A 22,555-nucleotide genomic window follows, 5' to 3' on the forward strand; every position below is an offset into this window, starting at 1 on the left:
TTCCCGTTTGGATTGAAAAATCACTATGCTCCACGATCTTTCTTGTTATTGGGCCATGAATATCTCCAAATGCCCCCAAAGAACTTGCAGCTGCTCCATCATGTAAATGCAGTGGGCATCCAAATACCGATACTGTGATTACTTCACTGCCACCCACAGTAACAGGCACAGCCTTACCGCTTATTGACAAGCCAGAGGATACAAGCCGGTCGCGTGCGGCTCCACAGGAAAGTGCTACGAGGCACCAGCCAGGCTTCCCTTGTAAATCCACCTGCTTCAGCTCAGCAGGGCTAACTCCATTTTTGGACAGTTCCTCTATATAGAAAACGTGATCTGACGGCCACTCAGGCTCTCTTCTAAACAGTATGGAAGCGGACGCAGGAGCGCCAAAACTGCTCCCACCCGCCATGACTACGTGTATTTGCACGAATGCAGCTCGCGAGCTCCATACACTAGTACATGGAGCAGGGGTCGTGCACGGAGCTACAGTAACGTTACTAGTACATGATGGAGCGGTACAACGGCCGCGAGAAACACCAGCACCTCCGTTTTATCCCGGTGATCTTCAGCCAGGAGGAAAAGCGAGTCCAACCAATTGACTTGCTATCCTGCCATTCAAACCTTACGTACTCTTTCTATAATGCAACAACCACAGCGCATCTCAAAATGTTTACTTCTCAAGCTCGAGAAGAACTACAGACTGCAGTACTTACTCGAGTGGTGGAGTCAAAAATTGCTGCTACATGCTGAACCTCTTTTTCATTCGAATTTTCGCACAGTCTTTCAGTTTGGCACGTCCGTAATGGAACCGAAATTTGATTTGCTGATGGTCCGTAGTATGTGTGCATTCTGCGGTGGATGAGAGTGAAATGGGGTCGATGGGACGATTTTACTTGCATATCAGGCTTGGGGACGATTTTGCTGTGATCCTGCGCCTGATATGTGGAGGTTGCTCCATGGAACCTGGTATCATCACGTTGTTCTTACCAGGAGCTTTCCAAAGAGCACAAAATTGTGAAAATCGAGTGAAGGAAACTAAAGTTATGCCCTCAATTTGAAGGTGAAAATTGTGATGAAATTTCTAATTGTGCTTCAGGCTGTGCTGGTTATCAATGTGCAAAGGGTTAAAATTCCTTTTCAGTCACTTTCAGATAACTGAGTGACATGTCAGTTCGACCAGGTCTACAATATTTCCACTTTATAGCTACCCAGCTTATGTTACTATTGTACTAGTCATTTATTTTTTGAGTATTGTGGACATCATCATGAAAACTCTTGAAAAAAGGCATAAAAGGCGTCAAAAACAACGAGAGAGCAAAAAAGCATAGTGTAGGGCCCTGAGCGAAAGAAACAAGAGAGCTTGGAAGCTCAGGGCCCTACGCTATGCTTTTTTGCCTTGATGACCTAGACAAAAAAAAAGCATAGGGATGTTATAAATTCTTTAAAAAATTCCTTTTTTTTAAGACATAACCTGGGATTCGAACCCGCACTATCGCGCCCTGCATGCACTCCCCGATACACTTCGCATACATACTAATTCTTCCAAGTTGCTTCACATTATGATCTTGCATTTGAAAGCCCTACTTGAATACGCATTGTGGCCAGCCGTCTTTGATGGTACGGTACGGTAGGGATAGGTACGGGACAGGTACGATCGAGGGTAATACGACACCATCTCCCGTACCGTACCATCAAACACAGCTGGCCACATACAGCTGCCCGCAATATTCAAATAGGGCGTTAAAACGCAAGATCATAACGTGAAGCAACTTGGAAGAATGGGTATGAATGCGAAGTGTATGGGGGAATGCATGTAGGGCGATAGTGCGGGTTCGAATCCCAGGATATGCCTGAAAAAAAAATAGGAGAATTGAAAATTTATAACATCCCTATGATTGTTTTGCCGTCAGATAGATAGCACCAGGCGTGACACAAATAAACAAACAAACACACAAACAAATACCAAACGAGAGAGCTTGGAAGCTCAGGGCCCTACGCTATGCTTTTATGCTTTTTTGCCTAGCTCATCGTACATGTTATAAGAACTGATGGAATTGTCTTTTTCCGTTGATTGGCCACATCACTGTATTGCAAAAACGTTTCAATCGGTTTGAATATTATGAGTTAGGCAAAAGTATTTGCAGAATTTATTGCGGATTGTTATTTCTCTAATAATCATGTACTTTTGTTTTGCTCCTTTAATTTTTATCTCCTTGTAAATCAACAAATTTTGGCCGATGAGAAATAGAAACCTCTCGATTAGAGAGGTTAAGATGCACGTTATTTCCGACGTGACGCGCAGTTTCACGTCAAATTTGAAATCGATCGGTATTTTTGCTCTCACATGCATCCATTGCTCAATCATGCATCATTTGCCTATATGACAAACGTTGGCCTGCGATTTACTTTGGCCGGTTGGTACCAAGCGGCGAAATCAGCGAAATTAAATCGCCAGCGAACATTAGTTGATTTTAATACAGGAATCGGATTTTCTGGCCTTTTTGTAGTAATACATGTACATTGACCTGTTGAGCCAATGACGACGCCGAATGCATGGTTGGCTGTGGAGCACATTACATAACTTTACAGTCTCCTAAAATACGTATCCTGTCCGACGGCAAAAGAAGCTGCAGATTTAGTTTTTCTGCGCGTCGACGGGATGTCTGTGGCGCGAAAGTTCAGCTCGCGTTATTTGGCTCGCACGTCGAAAAAATCAACGCGAGTGACCTGCTGCTCACGTCGAAATTTGGACATTACATAACTTTACAGTCTCCTATATAAATACGTATCCTGTTCGACAGCAAAAGAGGTTGCAGATTTAGTTTTTCTGCGCGTCGACGGGATGTCTGTCCTGACGTTTACTGGGACCGGCGCTGACTCTGCCGATCACGGGCGTTCTGGACTCGACTGGATGTCTGTCCTGACGTTTCCTGGGACCGGCTTAGACTCTGCCGATCACGGGCGTTCTGGACTCAACGGGATGTCTGTCCTGATGTTGGTACCGCCGGACTCTACCGATCACGGGCGTTCTGGAGTCGACGGGATCTCTCTTCCGACGTTTCCTGTGACCGGCACTGAATCGCTCGTTCACGCTTATTTTGGAGACGACGGGACCTCTCTTCCAAAGTATGTTTATGCTGACGCATCCTAATTGGCGTCTATTCTAATTTAATTTCCTCCTCGTCTCCCTATTTCTTTCCAAATCCCCCTCTACATCAGGGAGTCGTATGCATAATACGACGAATATTGGTACGGTACGGGACAGATACAGGAGCCCGCAAATATTGTGGACAGCTGTTATGTACAATCCTGTAGAGCCTTTGTAGTCACAGATACGGGACAGATACGGGATAGCGCCAGGCGTGACACAAACAAACAAACAAACAAACACACACACAAATACCAAATTAAAGCTGTGTGGACCCTGGCTAGCGCCAGACGTCACTGAAGTAACGTCTTCTGCATAGCTACGGGAATTAAAGCTGTGTGGACCCTGGCTAGCGCCAGACGTTACTGAAGTAACGTCTTCTGCATAGCTACGGGAATAAACTTTCTCTTTGTATTCGAGGGTACACGACATCGCGTCTACCACATTGATGGCCTAGGCAAAAAGGCATGGGGATGTTATAATTTTTTCATTTCTCCTATTTTTTTTTAAGACATAACCTAGGATTCGAACCCGCAATATTGCCCTGCGCTGCATGCATTCCCCCATATACTTTGTATACATACCCATTCTTCCAAGTTGCTTCACCCTATGATCTTGCATTTGAAAGCCCTATTTGAATATGTTGGCCAGCTGTCATTGATGATACGGGACGGGACAGGTACGAGATAGCGGCAGGCATGCCGACGGCACAAATACACCTTGATGATCGATGATACGGGAGGGGACAGGTACGGGATAGCGCCAGACGGAGGTCCGTCCGCCACAAATAAACACAAAATTAAAGCTGTGTGGACCCTGGCTATCGCCAGACGTTACTGAAGTAACGTCTTCTGCATAGCTACGGGAATAAAGTCTCTATGTTTCAGTCTTACAGGTTATAACTGTTAACCGACCGTTAGGCTAACAGCTAACCGTTAGGCACAAATGTGTAACCGTTTCAGCCCTACTTATCATCTAGTTACAGTTGTGGATAGTTTCTTCATAGCTCGTTCCCATGTGTTTCTTCTTCTGCTTTACAAAGTGTTGAATTATTATGTACGCTATCATATATGCAACCACCCGCGTGCGTCTGTCTTATTGTATGCAGTCTGTTAATGGACGTTCAGCTCGAACCAGACGCTACACCTTCCTGTGTTCAGCACGCTAGACCAGTGCCCTATGCGTTTCGGGACCAGATCAAGGAACAGCTTGACAACATGGTGAAGGATGGCATCTTTTGAGCCTGTCTCTGAACCCCGCGACTGGTGCCACCCTATTGTTATAGTCGACAAGAAGGGCACCACTGAGAAGCGTGTAACGGTGGACTTCAAGAAGCTGAACTATCAGATCCAACGCCCCACGCTTCCGACACAGCCACCTCGTGAAGTCGTCACCAGTGTCAGCGGTCGCTTCTTCACAAAGCTCGATGCTCACCATGGCTACTGGCAAGTGCCACTCAGCGAAGCAGCGCGGCCATTGACAACGTTTATCACTCTATGGGGCTGGTATCAGTACTTGCGCAATCCGCAGGGCCTCATCTTGGCCGGAGACGAGTATAACCGCCGTATGAGCACGGCATTCGACAACATCACCAATTTCAAAAAGGTCGTCGATGACTGTCTCGTCTATGATGATGACCTTGGTGACCATGTGGCACGCGTCCGGCGCGTATTGTTGTGTGCGCGCAAGCACGACGGAACCCTTAGGGCGAAGAAGTTTGTGTTCGCCGCTACCGAGATCGAGTTCTGCGGCTACATTCTGCATGCTGACGGTTGGACTGTCGATGACGCTAAGCTCACCGCTATCCGCGACTTCTCAACCCCGACGAATCGGACCGATCTCCGATCGTTCATGGGCCTCGTAAATTAGCTTGCTGAGTTTACACCTGCTATCGCCGAGCTGGCGACACCGCTTCGTGGTCTGCTGAAGACGTCTGCTGTTTTCCAGTGGGAAACGCCACACACCGATGCGTTCAACCGTGTGAAGAATGCTCTGGTCGAACCCCCTATTCTGGCGTAGTACCAACCTGGTCTGGAAACACGTCTGGAAACCGATGCACCCCGCTCGAAAGGACTCTGCTATGCACTGTTCAAACTTCACCCGTCTGGCTGGCGCCTCGTCCAGTGTGGTAGCCGCTTTATCACCGACACTGAAAGTCGCTACGCTATGATTGAGCTTGAATGTCTTGCTGTTGTCTGGGCTGTACGCAAGTGCCACCTGTACCTTGCCGGCAGCAGATTCGACCTCATCGTAGACCACCAGCCCCTGATTCCAATCTTCAACACGTATAGCCTGGATCAGGTCGAGAATCCTCGTTGGCAGCGTCTTCTGCTGAAGCTTCGGCCGTACCAATTTCAAGCTTCCTGGAGACAAGGAAAACTGAATTATGCCGCCGACGCTCTGTCTCGAGCACCCGTCTCCGACCCACAAGCATCTGACCTGCTTGGAGAAGACGACCTGCCATCTGGTTCCGCTATTCGTGCTTGCCTCCGAGCTGATGACTCTGGTTCGATGTCATCATTACGCTATGCCAAGCTCCAAGATGCGTGCGCCTCGGACTCTGAGTATCAAGATCTCCTACAGATGGCACTCACCGGCTTCCAACGCTCCTGTTCCGACCTTCCACGGCATCTGCAGCCCTATTGGAATGGACGCGAACACCTATCTGTCGACTCCGCCGTCGTACTGAAGGGCAATCGCATCGTAGTACCTGCTGCTCTACGTGCATCAGTGCTGCAAGATCTACGCGCTGCACACCAAGGAATTGACCGCACCAAGCGCCGTGCGCGTCAACTAGTGTACTGGCCTGGTTTGAACTCTGACCTTGACCGCCTTGTCCGTGCATGTCAGCCCTGTCGTGAGTTCCAGCCATCTTTGCCACGCAAACCGCTGCAGAGTGACCGTCAACCGTCAACGCCGTTCGAGAGTGTCAGCTCTGACCTCTTCCATTGCCAAGGTTGGGAATACATTGTGTTGGTCGATCGATGCACCGGTTGGCCGTGTGTCGCAAAGATAGGCCGTACAGCCACATCTGCCGATGTGGTTCGTCTACTTCGTCGCTGGTTTACAGATATTGGCGTTCCCAGTGATATCTCAACCGACGGTGGTCCCCAGTATGCGTCGCGACGCTTCACTGAGTTCTGCGACCGTTGGCAGATGAAGCACATCACCTCAACCCCGCACTTCTCGCAATTGACTGGCCATGTCGAGTCCCCGGTGAAGTCCATGAAGTACCTTATTGCGAAAACCACTAGTAATGGCAACCTGGACACCGATGCCTTCCAGCGTGGTCTGTTGGAATGGCGTAATACCCCACATCCGTCTGGACCCAGTCCTGCCCAGCTGCTATTCGGTCGTTCGATCTCATCATTCGTGCTGGCGCATCACTCGTCGTTTGCCCCGGAATGGAAACAGCGTGCTACCAGTATAGAGAGTTCTGATTCTCCACCGGTCCCGGATCCAGTTTCGTCTCAGCCGCGCACGTTATTTAAGCTCACTATTGGCATGCAAGTAGATCTGCAAGATCCGCGCACCAAACGGTGGACAGCTCGAGGCATCGTCATCGCCATTGGTACCCATCAAGACTATTACGTCAAGCTGTGTAGTGGTCGTGTGTTTTAGCGAAATCGTCCCTTCCTACGGCCCTATGTCCCATTGCTGCCTGATCGCGTTTCTACTGATAGTGCGTCTGAACCTGCTGTTCCTGCACCTGCTGAGCCTGTTGTTGCACCCCGTCGCAGCACCCGTAACCGCCGTCAACCTGACCGTTTGAACATTTCTGCACACCAAGTAGTCATATGTTTGATTAATTTTTCTTCTTCTGTAGTCTGTGCTACACTGTGACTGTTCTCGTTGCCTTCCCTCTTGTTCATGTTTTTTTTTGTACTTTCAATATTAATAAACTGTTGAACAGTACCTTTCATGCATGGAGGAGGAGAGTTAGTTTCTTGTATCTTCATTATTACACACGGAAAGTTGGGTGTGGTCCTCAAAAGAGTGCTCAATGCACCGGGGCGCAGAGCTTCATACAGAAAGAATAGAATAGGATACAGAGCTTGGGTTAGCTGTGACTCAAATTCTACCTATCTAACTTCACACCTCCAGTTACATAAACCAGGATTATACCTGATGTCCGGCGCTGATCTTGCAAGTACATGCATAGAATCACCGCTTCACCTTATTTGCGCTTAAATTCTCTGATTCCACTAGCACCTTACCACACTATATCAAGAACATTCATTGAGTTTTTGTATTCATTGCTGTCTGATGATCGCCACAGGCGTGAAACTCTGAGTCACAGCCAACCCAAGCTCCGTATCCCATTCTATCCTTTTTGTATCTTCATTATTATTATGTTTAGATCATAGTCTGGCTTGTTCACCCATTATGATCTCGGAACGGCGTGTTGTATTATTATGTACGCTATCCTATATGCAACCAATTGCGTGCATCTGTCTTATTGTACGCAGCTTACGTCAGCTTGCGTCATGCACTGGTATTTGGCATGCACGCATGACTACACATTGAGCATGCTGATTCCGTGATGCTGTTCCTTGTTTTGTTGTTCTTTTCCACTCGCTCCTCGATGGAAATAAACCAATACGTTTATCACACAACGAGAGAATGCAAATATTTTAATGTCATTTTTCACGGCTGGGAGTGAGTGCCATGAAAGTTAATTCTAATTCCCGTAGCTATGCAGAAGATGTTACTTCAGCAACGTCTGGCGCTAGCCAGGGTCCACAAAGCTTTAATTTGGGATTTGTTTGTGTGTTCGTGTCACGCCTGGCGCTATCCCGTATCTGTCTCGTACCGTACCGTACCATCAAACAGAGCTGGCCACAAACAGCTGGCCACAATATTCAAATAGGGCTTTCAAATGCAAGATCATAACGTGAAGCAACTTGGAAGAATGAGTATGAATGCGAAGTGTATTGGGGAATGCATGTAGGGCGAAAGCGCAGGTTCGAATCCCAGGTTATGCCTAAAAAATAGGAGCATTCAAAAACTTAATAGCATCCCTATGCATTTTTTGCCTAGGTCATCAAGGTGGTAGACGGTGTCGTATTACCCTCGGCCGTATCTGTCCCGTACCGTGCCGCACCATCAAAGACGGCTGGCCACGATATTCAAATAGGGCTTTCAAATGCAAGATCATAACGTGAAGCAATTTGGAAGAATGAGTATGAATGCGAAGTGTATTGGGGAATGCATGTAGGGCGAAAGCGCAGGTTCGAATCCCAGGTTATGCCTAAAAAATAGGAGCATTCAAAAACTTTATAGCATCCCTATGCATTTTTTGCCTAGGTCATCAGACGGTGTCGTATTACCCTCGGCCGTATCTGTCCCCTACCGTGCCGTACCATCAAAGACGGCTGGCCACGATATTCAAATAGGGCTTTCAAATGCAAGATCATAACGTGAAGCAACTTGGAAGAATTAGTATGTTTGCAAAGGGTATCCGGGGATGCATGCAGAGCGATAGTGCAGTTTCGAATCCCAGGTTATGTCTTGAAAAATAGGAGAAATGAAAAATTTATAACATCCCTAATTCCCTTTGCTTTTTTTGCCTAGGTCATCTAGGCAAAAAGGCATAGCGTAGGTCCCGGAGCTTCCAAGCTCTCTCGTTCCCGTAGCTGTGCAGAAGACGTTACCTCAGTAACGTCTGGCACACACAGCTTTAATTCCCGTAGCTATGCAGAAGACGTTACTTCAGTAACGTCTGGCGCTAGCCAGGGTCCACACAGCTTTAATTCCCGTAGCTATGCAGAAGACGTTACTTCAGTAACGTCTGGCGCTAGCCAGGGTCCACACAGCTTTAATTTGGTGTTTGTTTGTGTGTTTGTTTGTTTGTGTCACGCCTGGCGCTATCCCGTATCTGACGGCAAAAAATCATAGGAATGTTATACATTTTTCAATTCTCCTATTTTTTTCAGGCATATCCTGGGATTCGAACCCACACTATCGCCCTACATGCATTCCCCCATACACTTCGCATTCATACCCATTCTTCCAAGTTGCTTCACGTTATGATCTTGCGTTTGAAAGCCCTATTTGAATATTGCGGGCAGCTGTATGTGGCCAGCTGTGTTTGATGGTACGGTACGGGAGACGGTGTCGTATTACCCTCGATCGTACCTTTCCCGTACCTATCCCTACCGTACCGTACCATCAAAGACGGCTGGCCACAATGCATATTCAAATAGGGCTTTCAAATGCAAGATCATAACGTGAAGCAACTTGGAAGAATGGGTATGAATGCGAAGTGTATGGGGGAATGCATGCAGGGCGCGATAGTGCGGGTTCGAATCCCAGGTTATGTCTTTTAAAAAAAGGAATTTTTTAAAGAATTTATAACATCCCTATGCTTTTTTTTGTCTAGGTCATCAAGGCAAAAAAGCAAAGCGTAGGGCCCTTAGCTTCCAAGCTCTCTTGTTTTGTATTTGTGGGTTTGTTTGTGTGTTTGTGCTACGCCTGGCGCTATCCGGTATCTGTCCCGTACCATACCGTACCATCAAACACAGCTGGCCACATACAGCTGGCCGCAATATTCAAATAGGGCGTTCAAACGCAAGATCATAACGTGAAGAAACTTGGAAGAATGAGTATGAATGCGAAGTGTATGGTGAATGCATGTAGGGCGATAGTGCGGGTTCGAATCCCAGGTTATGCCTTAAAAAAAATAGTAGAATTTAATAAATTGTTGAGTTCGAAACAGGACGACTGACGACACATTATCCAGACATTACAACGGGAACAGGTAGGTTGAGGGAACGACATTTATTATAGACGACGAGACAAGAGACCAAGACGAACGAAACGACTACATTGAAGAGTGAGAAAAGAGAGAGAGAGAGAGATCAAGACTGAACGGCAAGATAAAGGGCCTGGGTAGCTATGGCAAATATGGGCGCGCAAGTAGCTACCCAGGCCAACGGAACAAAAGGAGACAAAAGGTGAGTACGTAATTGGATGCAGGCCAGCTAGAAAAGGTACGGGAGGAGGTACCTAACATACCACCCCTCCATGAAAAAAAAACCCGTCCTCGCGGAGAGAAAAAAAAGAGAGAAAAAGATTTTTTTTTAAATGACTGATGGCCTCACAAAAGTGTGGACTAAAAAATGCACTACAGATCATTACAACCGTCAACGTTCCTGTACTACTCATACTATAGTGTGTACCTTGCCAATAACAACGGGCCCAAACGCCCCTTCAAAACATGGCCCAAAAAATAACTATTGGAGTTCGACGAGGGACTTGAATTGTATTCTGAGGACTAGTATTTTGCACGGCTAATAGAGCCTAGTTACACTTTAATATACGACATAAATAAGAGAGCGTGGCTCACCATGATCGGACCCCTAATATTAATGAAGGACACCCGCGCGCACACACACTACAAAAAAATCCACGAAAATAAATTTGACGAAGAAGAAACGCATACAAAAAAAAGAAAGAGAGAAAGGTAGATGACCTGCATGGCTTGAACGACACGAGGTTGATATAGACGAGACGAGGTTGATAGAGACGAGACGAGGTTGGCGTAGGAGAGACGAGACTGACATGGACGAGACGAGGTTGACATAGACGAGACGAATGGCGGTTGAGGACGGCTGGGCATGGGATGATCTCAGGGTCGTGGGTTGATCAATAATCGGGCGCCAATGTTGAGTTCGAAACAGGACGGCTGACGACACATTATCCAGACATTACAACGGGAACAGGTAGGTTGAGGGAACGACATTTATTATAGACGACGAGACAAGAGACCAAGACGAACGAAATGACTACATTGAAGAGTGAGAAAAGAGAGAGAGAGAGAGAGATCAAGACTGAACGGCAAGATAAAGGGCCTGGGTAGCTATGGCAAATATGGGCGCGCAAGTAGCTACCCAGGCCAACGGAACAAAAGGAGACAAAAGGTGAGTACGTAAGTGCATGCAGGCCAGCTAGAAAAGGTACGGGAGGAGGTACCTAACAAATTTATAACATCCTTCTGCTTCTTTTTTTGCCTAGGTCATCAAGGCAGTAGACGGTGTCGTAGTACCCTCGACCGTATCTGTCCCGTACCGTACCGTACCGTACCATCAAAGACGGCTGACCGGCCACAAACAGCTGGCCACGATTTTCAAAGGCAGTAGACGGTGTGGTATTATCCTCGACCGTACCTGTCCCGTACCTGTCCCGTACCGTACCATCAAAGACGGCTGGCCACAATGCATATTCAAATAGAGCTTTCAAATGCAAGATCATAACGTGAAGCAACTTGGAAGAATTAGTATGTATGCGAAGTGTATCGGGGGATGCATGCAGGGCGATAGTGCGGGTTCGAATCCCAGGTTATGTCTTAAAGGGGCACTCCGGCTTCATTTTCGACGCCAAGTTTTCGATGCCAAGACGAAGGTTGGTGAAAGAGAAGACCCCTAGAACAAGAACGAGTCTCCAGAAGCAATCGAGTCGAGCAGGAAGACGACTTTTGAATTTCGCCGAGCGAGCGCTGATGACGTAATGAGGGATTAGCTTGCCAGTGGAAATGCATCTGCGCACATACATTTCACATACTTTTTGGCCAATTGTCAATCGAAGAGGAGGTTGTTTTCTATGTTCTCTCAACGTCGTGAGCGATCCCGTCTTCTATACCCTTCCAGGTACCCTGAAGGTCCTCTAGAGGAGAATTTATCTCCAGCAAAGCGCTGTTGATCCGCTAAATTCGTCTCGAGACATATTCATACAGTGCAGTGCTGATAAATGTAGAATGTTGAATCTGTGATAATTGTCGACGATGGAGAGAGAGGTTGATAGCTGCTGTTGCAGGGAAAATGAAGCTGCTGGAAGTAACAACGGGGAGCTTGTTAGTATCACATGAGCATCCAGACTTCAAAGCAGCTTGACGGAATCGGGGAGCACTGACTATTTGTCTCGCCCTCAGTTTAGTGAATTTTATGACCAGAAAATTATTCGATCAGGATCCCTTCTACAAGATGTGTAGTACAGGTGATTTCTGAACTTGACGATATGGAGACCGACCAGTAGACCTACCAACAGCTTGTACCTGCAGGAAATTCACCCAAGGCTATTGCTATCCTCTTCAGTGGCTGTTGTTTTTAGTAAAAATTTGTTCACTTCTCTCAACATGCTCCTGCATGGCAGCAAGAAGGTGCGCTATGGAATTCAATGCCACAATCTTCGCCCAGCTGTGGATGAAGCATGGTCAAGTCATGGCAGTACATATACTTGAAACAGATGAGAAATTGAAGTTCATTTGTGATGGGAACTGAGTTTGACAGCCCCAGTGACTGAGTCAAGCGTTGTCTTTTGCCAAGGCACAAATTGCTGAAGAATCCGAGATGGTCTTGGAATTATGCACATGGATACTACCAGAAATAATGGTGGCATGAACCATTGTGGAATGGGACAGCTCGCGGAGAATACTGGAATAGCTCAAGTATCTTTAGGTGATTGTAAATCCTGTTCCGGCTGATAGCTTCGGCCTGCTGCGCCCGTCCACGTACAATGATGGAAACATGCATTTCTGTTTTCTAATTATTTGCCGGCTACTGTACTGTGGTATTACAGTTGCAGGTCCCGGGGCCTTATATATAAATATATTCACCCCCCCCCCCCCCACATACCCACATAAAGATGAACTAACAATTTCACTGTTGGACTCGCCGGCGTCTAGAGAGCAAAGGATTAATTTATAGCAAAGAAAAGGACCAGGGAACTACAAGTTACGCTATAATGTCCACGAACAATTTCACTGTATTTGAAATGATTTAATTTGATACCCTGAGAAACTTTGCAGCTCTGTGGATTATTATGTGGATACAACATTTATGGAAGGAAAAGTGGAAAAATTTCTAACACATTGTTCAAATAATTATTGCACTGAATTGTTGAGATTGTGAGCACATTCCAATCAGCACTCTACATATTTATAAGCGGTGGCAATCGTTAGGAATAGGTCAGTTGTCAGAGTGCTCTAGTATATGAGAGAATGGTTTGTTTGTCTAATCGACGGCTCGTTTGAAGTCAGAGTTGTTTAAACTTGTTTCAGTCGACTTGATTATAGACAGTAGTCGAAGGAGTACTATTAAGTATACACCAGACGTAGTCCGTAAGGTACCTCGTGAGAATTCTGTCGGTACACATCAGGTATCAACTTGCAAAAATGGCTCCTCTCTGTTTCTTGAAAGCCTGTATAATTGGACTGTGGCTCCAGCGCTTCCCTTCGAGCAGATACCATACCCAATACGGTCAATGCATATTGGACAGACCTGTGTGCACAACAGAAATAATGGAGAGAAATCTCTCTGCTCATGAACACATCAGTGAAGTTTGAACTGCCGTTGCTTGTGGACATCAGTATAAACTTATTGACTATAAGAATAATGTGCAAAAAGACCTCTATACGTGACTACAGCTGGGGCCATGGAATTATAAATCATCTAACTTAGGGAACTGCCAATTCTGGTCTGAGTTGCGTTGGAGGCCTGCAATTCATGATGGCTATTGTATGTTGCATTGACCAGAGATCATAAAACTTCCAAATGCCACATTCAAACACGCAAGACTTTCGAGTACTTTGGTATCCCCCACCAAATGGGCATTCGTTCCCGGGGTAGGCCTTGACAAATTATGCTAATATTTTCGTGAAATTATGCTTTTCGCATTGCTGAAAAAATTGCAAAAATATGCTATTTTTATGCTAAAAGTTATCATATTATGCCGCATTATGCTCACATACATGTATGCTGCTAATGTACATGTACATGTATAATGGTTCTGTGCAAAATAACAGGGGAATTGTTTTGTAGAGGGCGTTGTACTGTAGTAGCAAAAGTTCAATGGGGTCAACGCACCGTCCGACCTAGCTATGACCGTCACCCTGGTCACTGATTGTAGTGGACTGGACATGTTATCAGGGGAGTCGTAAACCTACGCCTTCCTGGTGCATCTACTTGTACTTGTACTTGTAGAACATGTACAACTGTATGGAATTCGATGCGAACAGGCGGATTATTCCAATTCTATACGATTCATATGCAATTTGCCTCGAATTATGCGATTATTCGATTTTGGCAGGAATTATGCGAAAAATTATGCTAGCATAATCTGTCAAGCTATCCCGGGGTGGCAGGCGTCACCATTCGTTATGCCTGGATCAGATTCCATTGACCCCAACTGTCATGAAGAATAATTTTTACTTTGACTGGATTTCAGTACAAGTTGTAGAACTGCAGAATCACTTTTGTTGTAGTTGGGCAACCATTTCTCTACAAACGCTCTATTTGGAAAATATAATTTTTTTATAATATACATGTCCAAATTCCACATCTACCCAAATCGGAATACTTGATCACGTATTCAGTACTACACGGAATGTTTAGAAAACGCTAGGGAATACTTGTAGGAATTTGCTGACGAGAACTCCAGGCCAGGGTACTAGCATACGAACAAAACAAGATAAAAACTCACCAGTATACTTGTAGTAATTCATGTCGGTGTAATATTCACGATAAGCAACGAGGCACCCTCCGATTTGGTCTGGTTGTTCAGGTGATACAAACGGGCTCCCCGTTGTTACTTCCAGCAGCTTCACTCTCCCTGCGACAGCGGCTTAGCCGCTATCAGCCTCTCTCTCCATCGTCGACAATTATCACAGATTCAACATTCTACATTTATCAGCACTGCACTGGGTGAATATGTCTCGAGACGAATTTAGCGGATCAACAGCGCTTTGCTGGAGATAAATTCTCCTCTAGAGGACCTTCAGGGTACCTGGAAGGGTATAGAAGACGGGATCGCTCACGACGTTGAGAGAACATAGAAAACAACCTCCTCTTCGATTGAAAATTGGCCAAAAAGTATGTGAAATGTATGTGCGCAGATGCATTTCCACTGGCAAGCTAATCCCTCATTACGTCATCAGCGCTCGCTCGGCGAAATTCAAAAGTCGTCTTCCTGCTCGACTCGATCGCTTCTGGAGACTCGTTCTTGTTCGAGGGGTCTTCTCTTTCACCAACCTTCGTCTTGGCATCGAAAACTCGGCGTCGAAAATGAAGCCGGAGTGCCCCTTTAAAAAAAAGGAGAAATTTATAAGAATTTATAACATCTCTATGCTTTTTTTGTCTAGGTCATCAAGGCAAAAAAGCATAGCGTAGGGCCCTGAGCTTCCAAGCTCTCTCGTTTGGTATTTGTTTTTTTGTTTGTGTGTTTGTGTCACGCTTGGCGCTATCCCATATCTGTCCCGTACCGTACCGTACCATCAAACACAGCTGTCCACAAACTGCTGGCCACAATATTCAAATAGGGCTTTCAAATGCAAGATCATAACGTGAAGCAACTTGGAAGAATGAGTATGAAAGCGAAGTGTATTGGGGAATGCATGTATGGCGATAGCGCGGGTTCTAATCCCAGGTTATGCCTTAAAGGGGAAGTTAAGGCAAAAATTAAAATTTCACCAGTTGTAGTCTTCGGGGTGCTGAGTCGAATGGTCTTGGTCCGAGAAAGCTGAGACGCTCCCTTCCTACTTGAATCCCAATCGAACTCGTGCACTTCCACCGAAACTGGGTGACTGCGCCCTACTAGATGGGGATTTGTATGCAAAATGTCACTAAAAGCGCCACTTCGTTCTTATAAAAGCACGGATGACAGCGATTGGCACATATGTTCTAGTCTTTTGGACGCTGAGTCGACTGGTTTTGGTCCGAAAAGGCTGCGATGCAGCGTTCCTCCTTTATTCCCAATCGAACATGGTTGAACAAGCGGTCACGTGCTCCTGGGTGCCCAAATCACCTGGTCACCACGCCAGCAGGCGACAACTTTCACACCAAGGTTCAACTCGGGTGACAGGACTGCACCCAAAAAAAATCAAACAGGCTAGTAAGTTGTACCCTGCAGGCACGGTGACCAGGTGACTGGCGTACGCAGGAGCACGTGACCGCTTGTTCAACCATGTTCGATTGGGAATAAAGGAGGAACGCTGCATCGCAGCCTTTTCGGACCAAAACCAGTCGACTCGACTTTTGCATACAAATCCCCATCTAGAAGGGCGCAGTCACCCAGTTTCGGTGGAAGTGCGCGAGTTCGATTGGGATTCAAGTAGGAAGGGAGCGTCTCAGCTTCCTCGGACCACGACCATTCGACTCAGCACCCCGAAGACTACAACTGGTGAAATTTTAATTTTTGCCTTAACTTCCCCTTTAAAAAAATTGGAGAATTGAAAATTTCATATAACATCCCTATGATTTTTTGCCTAGGTCATCAAGGTGGTAGACGGTGTCGTAGTACCCTCGACCGTATCTGTCCCGTACCGTACGATATTCAAATAGGATTTTCAAATGCAAGATCATAACTTGAAGCAACTTGGAAGAATTAGTCTGTATGTGAAGTGTATCGGGGGATGCATGCAGGGCGATAGTGCGGGTTCGAATCCCAGGTTATGTCTTGGAAAAAATTAGGAGAAATGAAAAATTTATAACATTCCTATGTTTTTTTGCCTAGGTCATCAAGGCTAAAAAGCATAGCATAGGGCCCTGAGCTTCCAAGCTCTCTCGTGTTACACTCTTTTTGCTAAAGATATCTCGAAGTGCTTTTTTCCCCTTTTCAACTCACTCAACACACACTCAATTTTTTTTACTCACTGAACCAATGTGCGTCTGATACATTCGGTTTCTCAAGTACTAGCAGCAGTTTGGGATTGAGCTAATCGAAGAGTGTGCCTATAGTGGGAGCTGAAACCCCTCCCACCCTCCTTCCTCCCCTCCTCCCTCCCCCCCCCCCTCCAGCCTGGGTAGTGTTAGAGGAAGTGTGAGTTTTTTTTAGGCTGAATACATTATTGAACCGTTTTTGCTGAGATGACAGCTATACCATAGCTCCGTGGTTTGAACATCACTGGTCTAAAATTTTCGAATCCTGGTAGTGGCTGTCAATTTTTCTTTAGACTTTTGGTCCCTGTTCAGCACCTTCAACTAATGAATAGTCCTGTTGGTGACTGTTTGTGTGCTGTAGGAGCGTCGTACACCTCTCCACATAGCCTGCAAGAAAGGCTTTCCTGAGTGTGCTGAGATATTGTGCAATGCTAAAGCGCAGGTTAATTTGACAGACTGTGTAAGTATGCATATGTCGTTGACTTTCAAAAACTGCGGCACATTTGAGAGCTGTGAGTGCACCTATGCATTGTCTGCACTAGGATTTCAAGCCAATCAGGCCCACTTGTACCTGGCACAACCCATGCAACTGGGCCAGCGCCGGGTCCGTCCAAGTGTGGCTACTGCAGTACGGAGTTGTAACTATTTAAGACTCCCCGATGTATAATGACTCTATATTCCCAACCGGGTCACAGGTGACCCGGTGTTCTTTTTCCAAACCGGTTCAAGTATACGCAAACCGGGTCGCTGACTCAGCTGACATGGCTCTAGAGCAGACAAAGTTCACCAGTATTGCACCGAATGGGGGGGGGGGGGGGGCAGATATATCAATTCTCATTTAACGCAGGTGGTCGTTTCAGCCAGTGAGTTGCTCAACTTTTTTTAATATCCTCAAAGCACTCATGGTGCTGAATTACAAACACATTGATTGGAACGGAGGTTGATTTAGGCCATGATGATAGCAATGAAGAAGATGATGAGCCGTCAGCATCTCTATTGGGAAACGTTTCGTGATAGAGATGCTGACGGCTCATCATCGGGATTGTTATTGCTATTTTAGGTATGCACTACAAGCTCCATTCTACATGTGGTTTAGTACGAAGGGATAGTGCCATCCTGTCTGCCTCACATTGTGTTCGCATAACTTCCCCTCTTTTGCTTATCTTCAATTATCACTCCCCCCCCCCCCCCCCCTCACTTGACCGCGGACTCTTGCATATACACTCACACCATAAACACACAACTGTTTGGAGATAGCGCGCTTCTTGTATTATGCCAAACTTGACACGCTGAAGCTTGACTTACTGAGTATCTAACTGCTATTTACTGCTCTAACATGAAGCCATGCCTGGAAAAAGGGGAAGAGCGAAAGAAAAGAAAAAGAATTCCGGCCTTCTGCAAGCAATAACAAGACTTGTTATTGCTTGCAGAAGGCCAGAATTCTTTTTGCCGACACTCATTACTTAGTAATGAGTGTCGGCTGTCTAAAGCTACACAACCATGAGGTTGATCGGATGACGGTAAGTTTCCGGCACACATCTTGCCCTGCTGCTCCGCCTGCGCATACCTGATCCGCTTACTGGCTGCCTGGGCCCCAGAAGCCTCCCTGATGTGCACCAGGGTGCAGTCGAAGCACTTGTATAACTTCGGTGATCCAAATGCGAATGCAGCCTTGCCGGTCGCCCATCGGCCTGCCACATACGCGACCAGCCTAACACTGACCCTTTTAGTGCCTGCACGGATTTCTTGCGATTTATCTTTCGCTCTGCGATTTCCAAATTTTGTGCATTTCTCAAGCTTCTGCGCGGCCACATTTTGTTTACAGGATGTAGCCTTTATCATGTTGCCATTGCCGGCTCCGTAGAGTACCATGCTACGCATGACCCTCGGAACTTTGCGCAGATGTACCATTTCCTGTCAACTCTGCTACATTATTATGTCCCCTACCATATTTGTATACATGTGTTTTGTTGTTGTTCTACCAAGTATCCTTTACGATGATCTAGCTCTGGCATTGAAAGTCGGCTCAGGCTTTCTTCTTCTTGCTTTTCCACTTCTGGACTTCTGGCAGTAGTTTGTGGTTTGTCTCTGCACGTAGAATTCTTCCCTAGTTGGACTATCTGCTTGCCATTTCCTGTGTGCATTATGCCAATTCTCGCTGACTCGATACTGGGAATCAATTGTTAATAAAAGAACATTGTCTGCTGTACGCGTGATTTGACGCACGTTTCCAAACCCTCTAAATTGGTGACCCTGAACGTTCTTTAGTTTCCCGAGCCTTCGTCGAGTCTGTTTCACAATGTCTATACCGCTGGACGTTAGTTCGTCGCCGTTATTCCAGCTAGCGCCCGCCACCGGCAACACTCCATCTGCTGCCACTAGTGCCGCCCCATCTGTGGCCCTGCAGACCCCACTCCGCCGAGTGCCGCATTACTTGCCAATCATCGTGCTGCATCGTGACCAACTACGGCCAGCGCTCTACTGGCTCCAACGAATGCTGTGAGCGTCAAGCTGCCGCCTTTCTGGTCCAAGGCACCTGCCCTGTGGTTCGCACAGGTGGAGGCAGTTTTCGCCACACGAGCCATTACACGGCAAACCACCCGGTTCGAGTATGTCATCGGCGCCCTAGAGCCCGAGGTCGCTGTCGAGGTCTGCGACCTTATCCTGTCTCCACCGGCTCAACAGTGCTGCGACGCGTTGAAGGCGACTCTGATCCGTCGCACGGAGACCTCCCAGCAGCAGCGTCTACGCCAGCTACTGACGCAGGAGGAGCTGGGCGACCGGACACCCAGTCAGCTGCTGCGCCGCATGCAGCAATTGTTGAGCAACGCACCAATGGATACAAACTTACTTTGTGAGCTCTTCATTCAACGTTTTCCATCCGGCATCCAGATGGTGTTGGCCTCCTCGACCGCCACACTACCGCTGGCTCAAGTTGCGGAGATGGCGGACCGCATTACGGGGGTGTCTCCTCCCTCGGTCAGGCCAGCCGCAGTTGCCAATATGCCGGCTTCCGCCCCAGTGCCTGCCGCCGCGGCTAGTGATGATATGAGCGAGTTGCGCGTACAAGTTGCTGTGCTTACTGCCGCCATTGACCACCTGTCACGTTCGCGGTCGTCTAGCCGCTCTGCAAGCCGCTCCGCTAGCCGCTCTGCATCTCGGAGTGATAGCCCGAGGCGGGACGGGACGGCTTGTGTTTTTACCATGACAAGTTCGCAACTCGCGCCCGCAACTGAAGACCGGGGTGCACATAGCAGACGGATTCCCAGTCGGAAAACAGGGGAGCCAGGCATTGAAGGCGGCCATCACCCCTGGCTCATCCATTGCTCCCGGCCGTCTGCTGTTCATCCGCGATCCCGCAACGACCCTGTCGTACCTGATTGACACGGGTGGAGGCAGTGAGTGTCATCCCACCCCGTGCTAGTGACAAGCCCAGCCCGCCATGGGTGGTGCAGCTCCAGGCTGCTAATGGGACACCTATTCGCACCTTTGGTGAACGTTCGCTTTTGCTCACGCTCGGCCTCCGACGTAACTTCGCGTGGACTTTCGTCATTAAGGACGTCACCTCGCCTATCCTGGGGACAGACTTCCTAGCCCACAACGGCCTACATGTTGACCTGGATCATCGTTGTCTGCATGATTCCCGTACCAAACTTTCCTCTGTTGGTCTCCTCGACTCTACTGTGCCCATCGGTCCTGTCCGCGCTACGCCTGCTAGTGACTCTCTGGGCACTGCTGTTCTACGTGACTTTCCTGAGTTGCTGCCACAGGCCAATGTTGCTCTGGGCCCTGTAAAGCACAGTATTCAGCATGTGATTGCTACTCACGGCCCACCTCAGTTTGCTCGCCCCGCCGTCTGTCACCAGACAAGCTCACAGCTGGTCGCGCTGAGTTTGACGTCTTGCTCCAACAGGGTATCATCCAGCCTTCATCTAGTCCTTGTGCTTCTCCTCTGCACATGGTTCAGAAGAAGTCCGGAGACTGGCGCCCCTGTGGCGATTATCGTGCCCTGAACGCCGTCACTGAGCCTGATCGCTACCCGATTCCCCACCTTCACGATTTCGCCGCTAACCTTGCTGGCTGCACGGTCTTCAGCAAGCTCGACCTGGTCAAGGCATACCATCGAGTGCCCGTCCATCCTAACGACATCCCGAAAACTGCCATCACTACTCCATTCGGTCTGTTCGAGTACCTTCGGATGCCATTCGGCCTGCGTAATGTGGCACAGAGTTTCCAGCGCTTCCTTGTCCAAGTCCTCCGCGGTTTGCCGTTCGTTTACGGCTACATTGACGATCTCCTAATCGCCAGTCATTCACTCGACGAACATCATGTACATCTCCGTAAGTTATTTCAATGTCTCTCAGAGCACGGGCTGTTCATTCAACCGCACAAGTGTGAGTTTTGCCAAGTCGAGTCTCAACTTCCTCGGGCATCATGTCTCTCCGGCTGGCATCGCTCCGCTGCCCGATCGTGTTGCTGCTATTCAAGCCTTTGAGCAGCCTACCTCTGTTCGTCAACTCTGGAGATTCCTCGGCTTTGTGAACTTCTACAGACGATTTGTCCCACACTGTGCAGTGCTGACTCAACCTCTCTGCTTGCTACTTCGCTCGGCCAAGGCCGCCAACGCTGCACTCAGCTTCTCTCCTGAGGCACTCTTCGCCTTTCAGGCCACCAAGGACGCTGTAGAACAGGCGACGCAACTCATTCATCCTGTTGCTGATGCTCCCCTCAGCCTTGCCGTTGACGCATCGGATGTTGCCATTGGCGCCGTCCTCCAACAACAGGTAGACAACACATGGCAGCCCCTAGCATTCTCCAGCCTGCTGAGTACAGCACCTTCGGGCGTGAGCTGCTCGCGATGTATCATGCCGTCCGGCACTTTACTTTCGGCATTGTCTCGAGGGTCGGGAGTTCTTCATCCTCACGGACCACAAGCCCTTGATCTATGCGATACGTGTACATTCGCCAGCGCGCTCACCCCGTGAATGCCAGCACTTGGCTTTCATCAGCAAAATCAAGACTGATATCCGGCACATCTCCGACACCGAAAACTGTGTTGCTGATGCTCTGTCCCGTTCCATCTCAGTGGACTTCCTCTTCGTCCGGCCACTGGACTATGACGCTTTCACTGTTGCGACAACCACGGACCTTGACAGCGTCCCCGTTCTGCTTCAGATACCACCCTGCAATTCCAGGATGTCATCGTTCCCGAGTCCAGCCGTTCCGTGGTGTGTGACACTTCAACTGGCACACCACGTTCGTACGTGCCTATGGCCTTCCGTCGCCAGGTGTTCGACTCCCTGCATGGGCTCTCACATCCTGGCATCAAAGCCAGCCGCTGTCTGATTCCTCAGCGTTGCATTTGGCCGCACATGCAGCGTGATATCCAGCACTGGGTCCGTACTTGCCCCGAGTGCCAGCGGACCAAGGTTCACCGCCATAAACGGAGCCCACTCACCCGTTTCCTTTCTCCGGATCAACGGTCCGCCCATATTCACATTGATTTGGTCGGCCCGCTACCGGCTTGCCAGGGCTTCCGCTACTTATTGACCTGTGTCGATCGCTTCACCCGTTGGTCCGAAGCCGTGCCCATTACCGATGCTACCGCAGAGACCACTACCATGGCATTTGTGTCGACATGGGTTGCTAGTTTTGGCGTGCCGTCTGTCATCACGACTGACCGTGGTTCGAATTTCGAATCGGCTCTCTTCCAGCAGCTAATGCATCTTCTTGGTACTACAGGTCGTCCCCCGTT

At 47.9% G+C, this 22,555-nt stretch overlaps 1 protein-coding gene across 2 annotated transcripts in view; it reads left to right on the forward strand.

The window, feature by feature from the left end:
• The window catches only part of LOC135820959 (uncharacterized), a 229,129-nt gene that overhangs the window by 129,361 nt on the left and 77,213 nt on the right, over positions 1-22,555 (forward strand). For both annotated transcript variants that reach the window (XM_065334020.1, XM_065334018.1), the window contains exon 11: positions 17,162-17,260. In XM_065334020.1, the coding sequence (XP_065190092.1) occupies positions 17,162-17,260 (99 nt within the window). The remainder of the gene's footprint in view (positions 1-17,161; positions 17,261-22,555) is intronic.

Source organism: Sycon ciliatum, chromosome 7, assembly GCF_964019385.1.
Source record: "Sycon ciliatum chromosome 7, ocSycCili1.1, whole genome shotgun sequence".
NCBI classification, from domain to species: domain Eukaryota; kingdom Metazoa; phylum Porifera; class Calcarea; order Leucosolenida; family Sycettidae; genus Sycon; species Sycon ciliatum.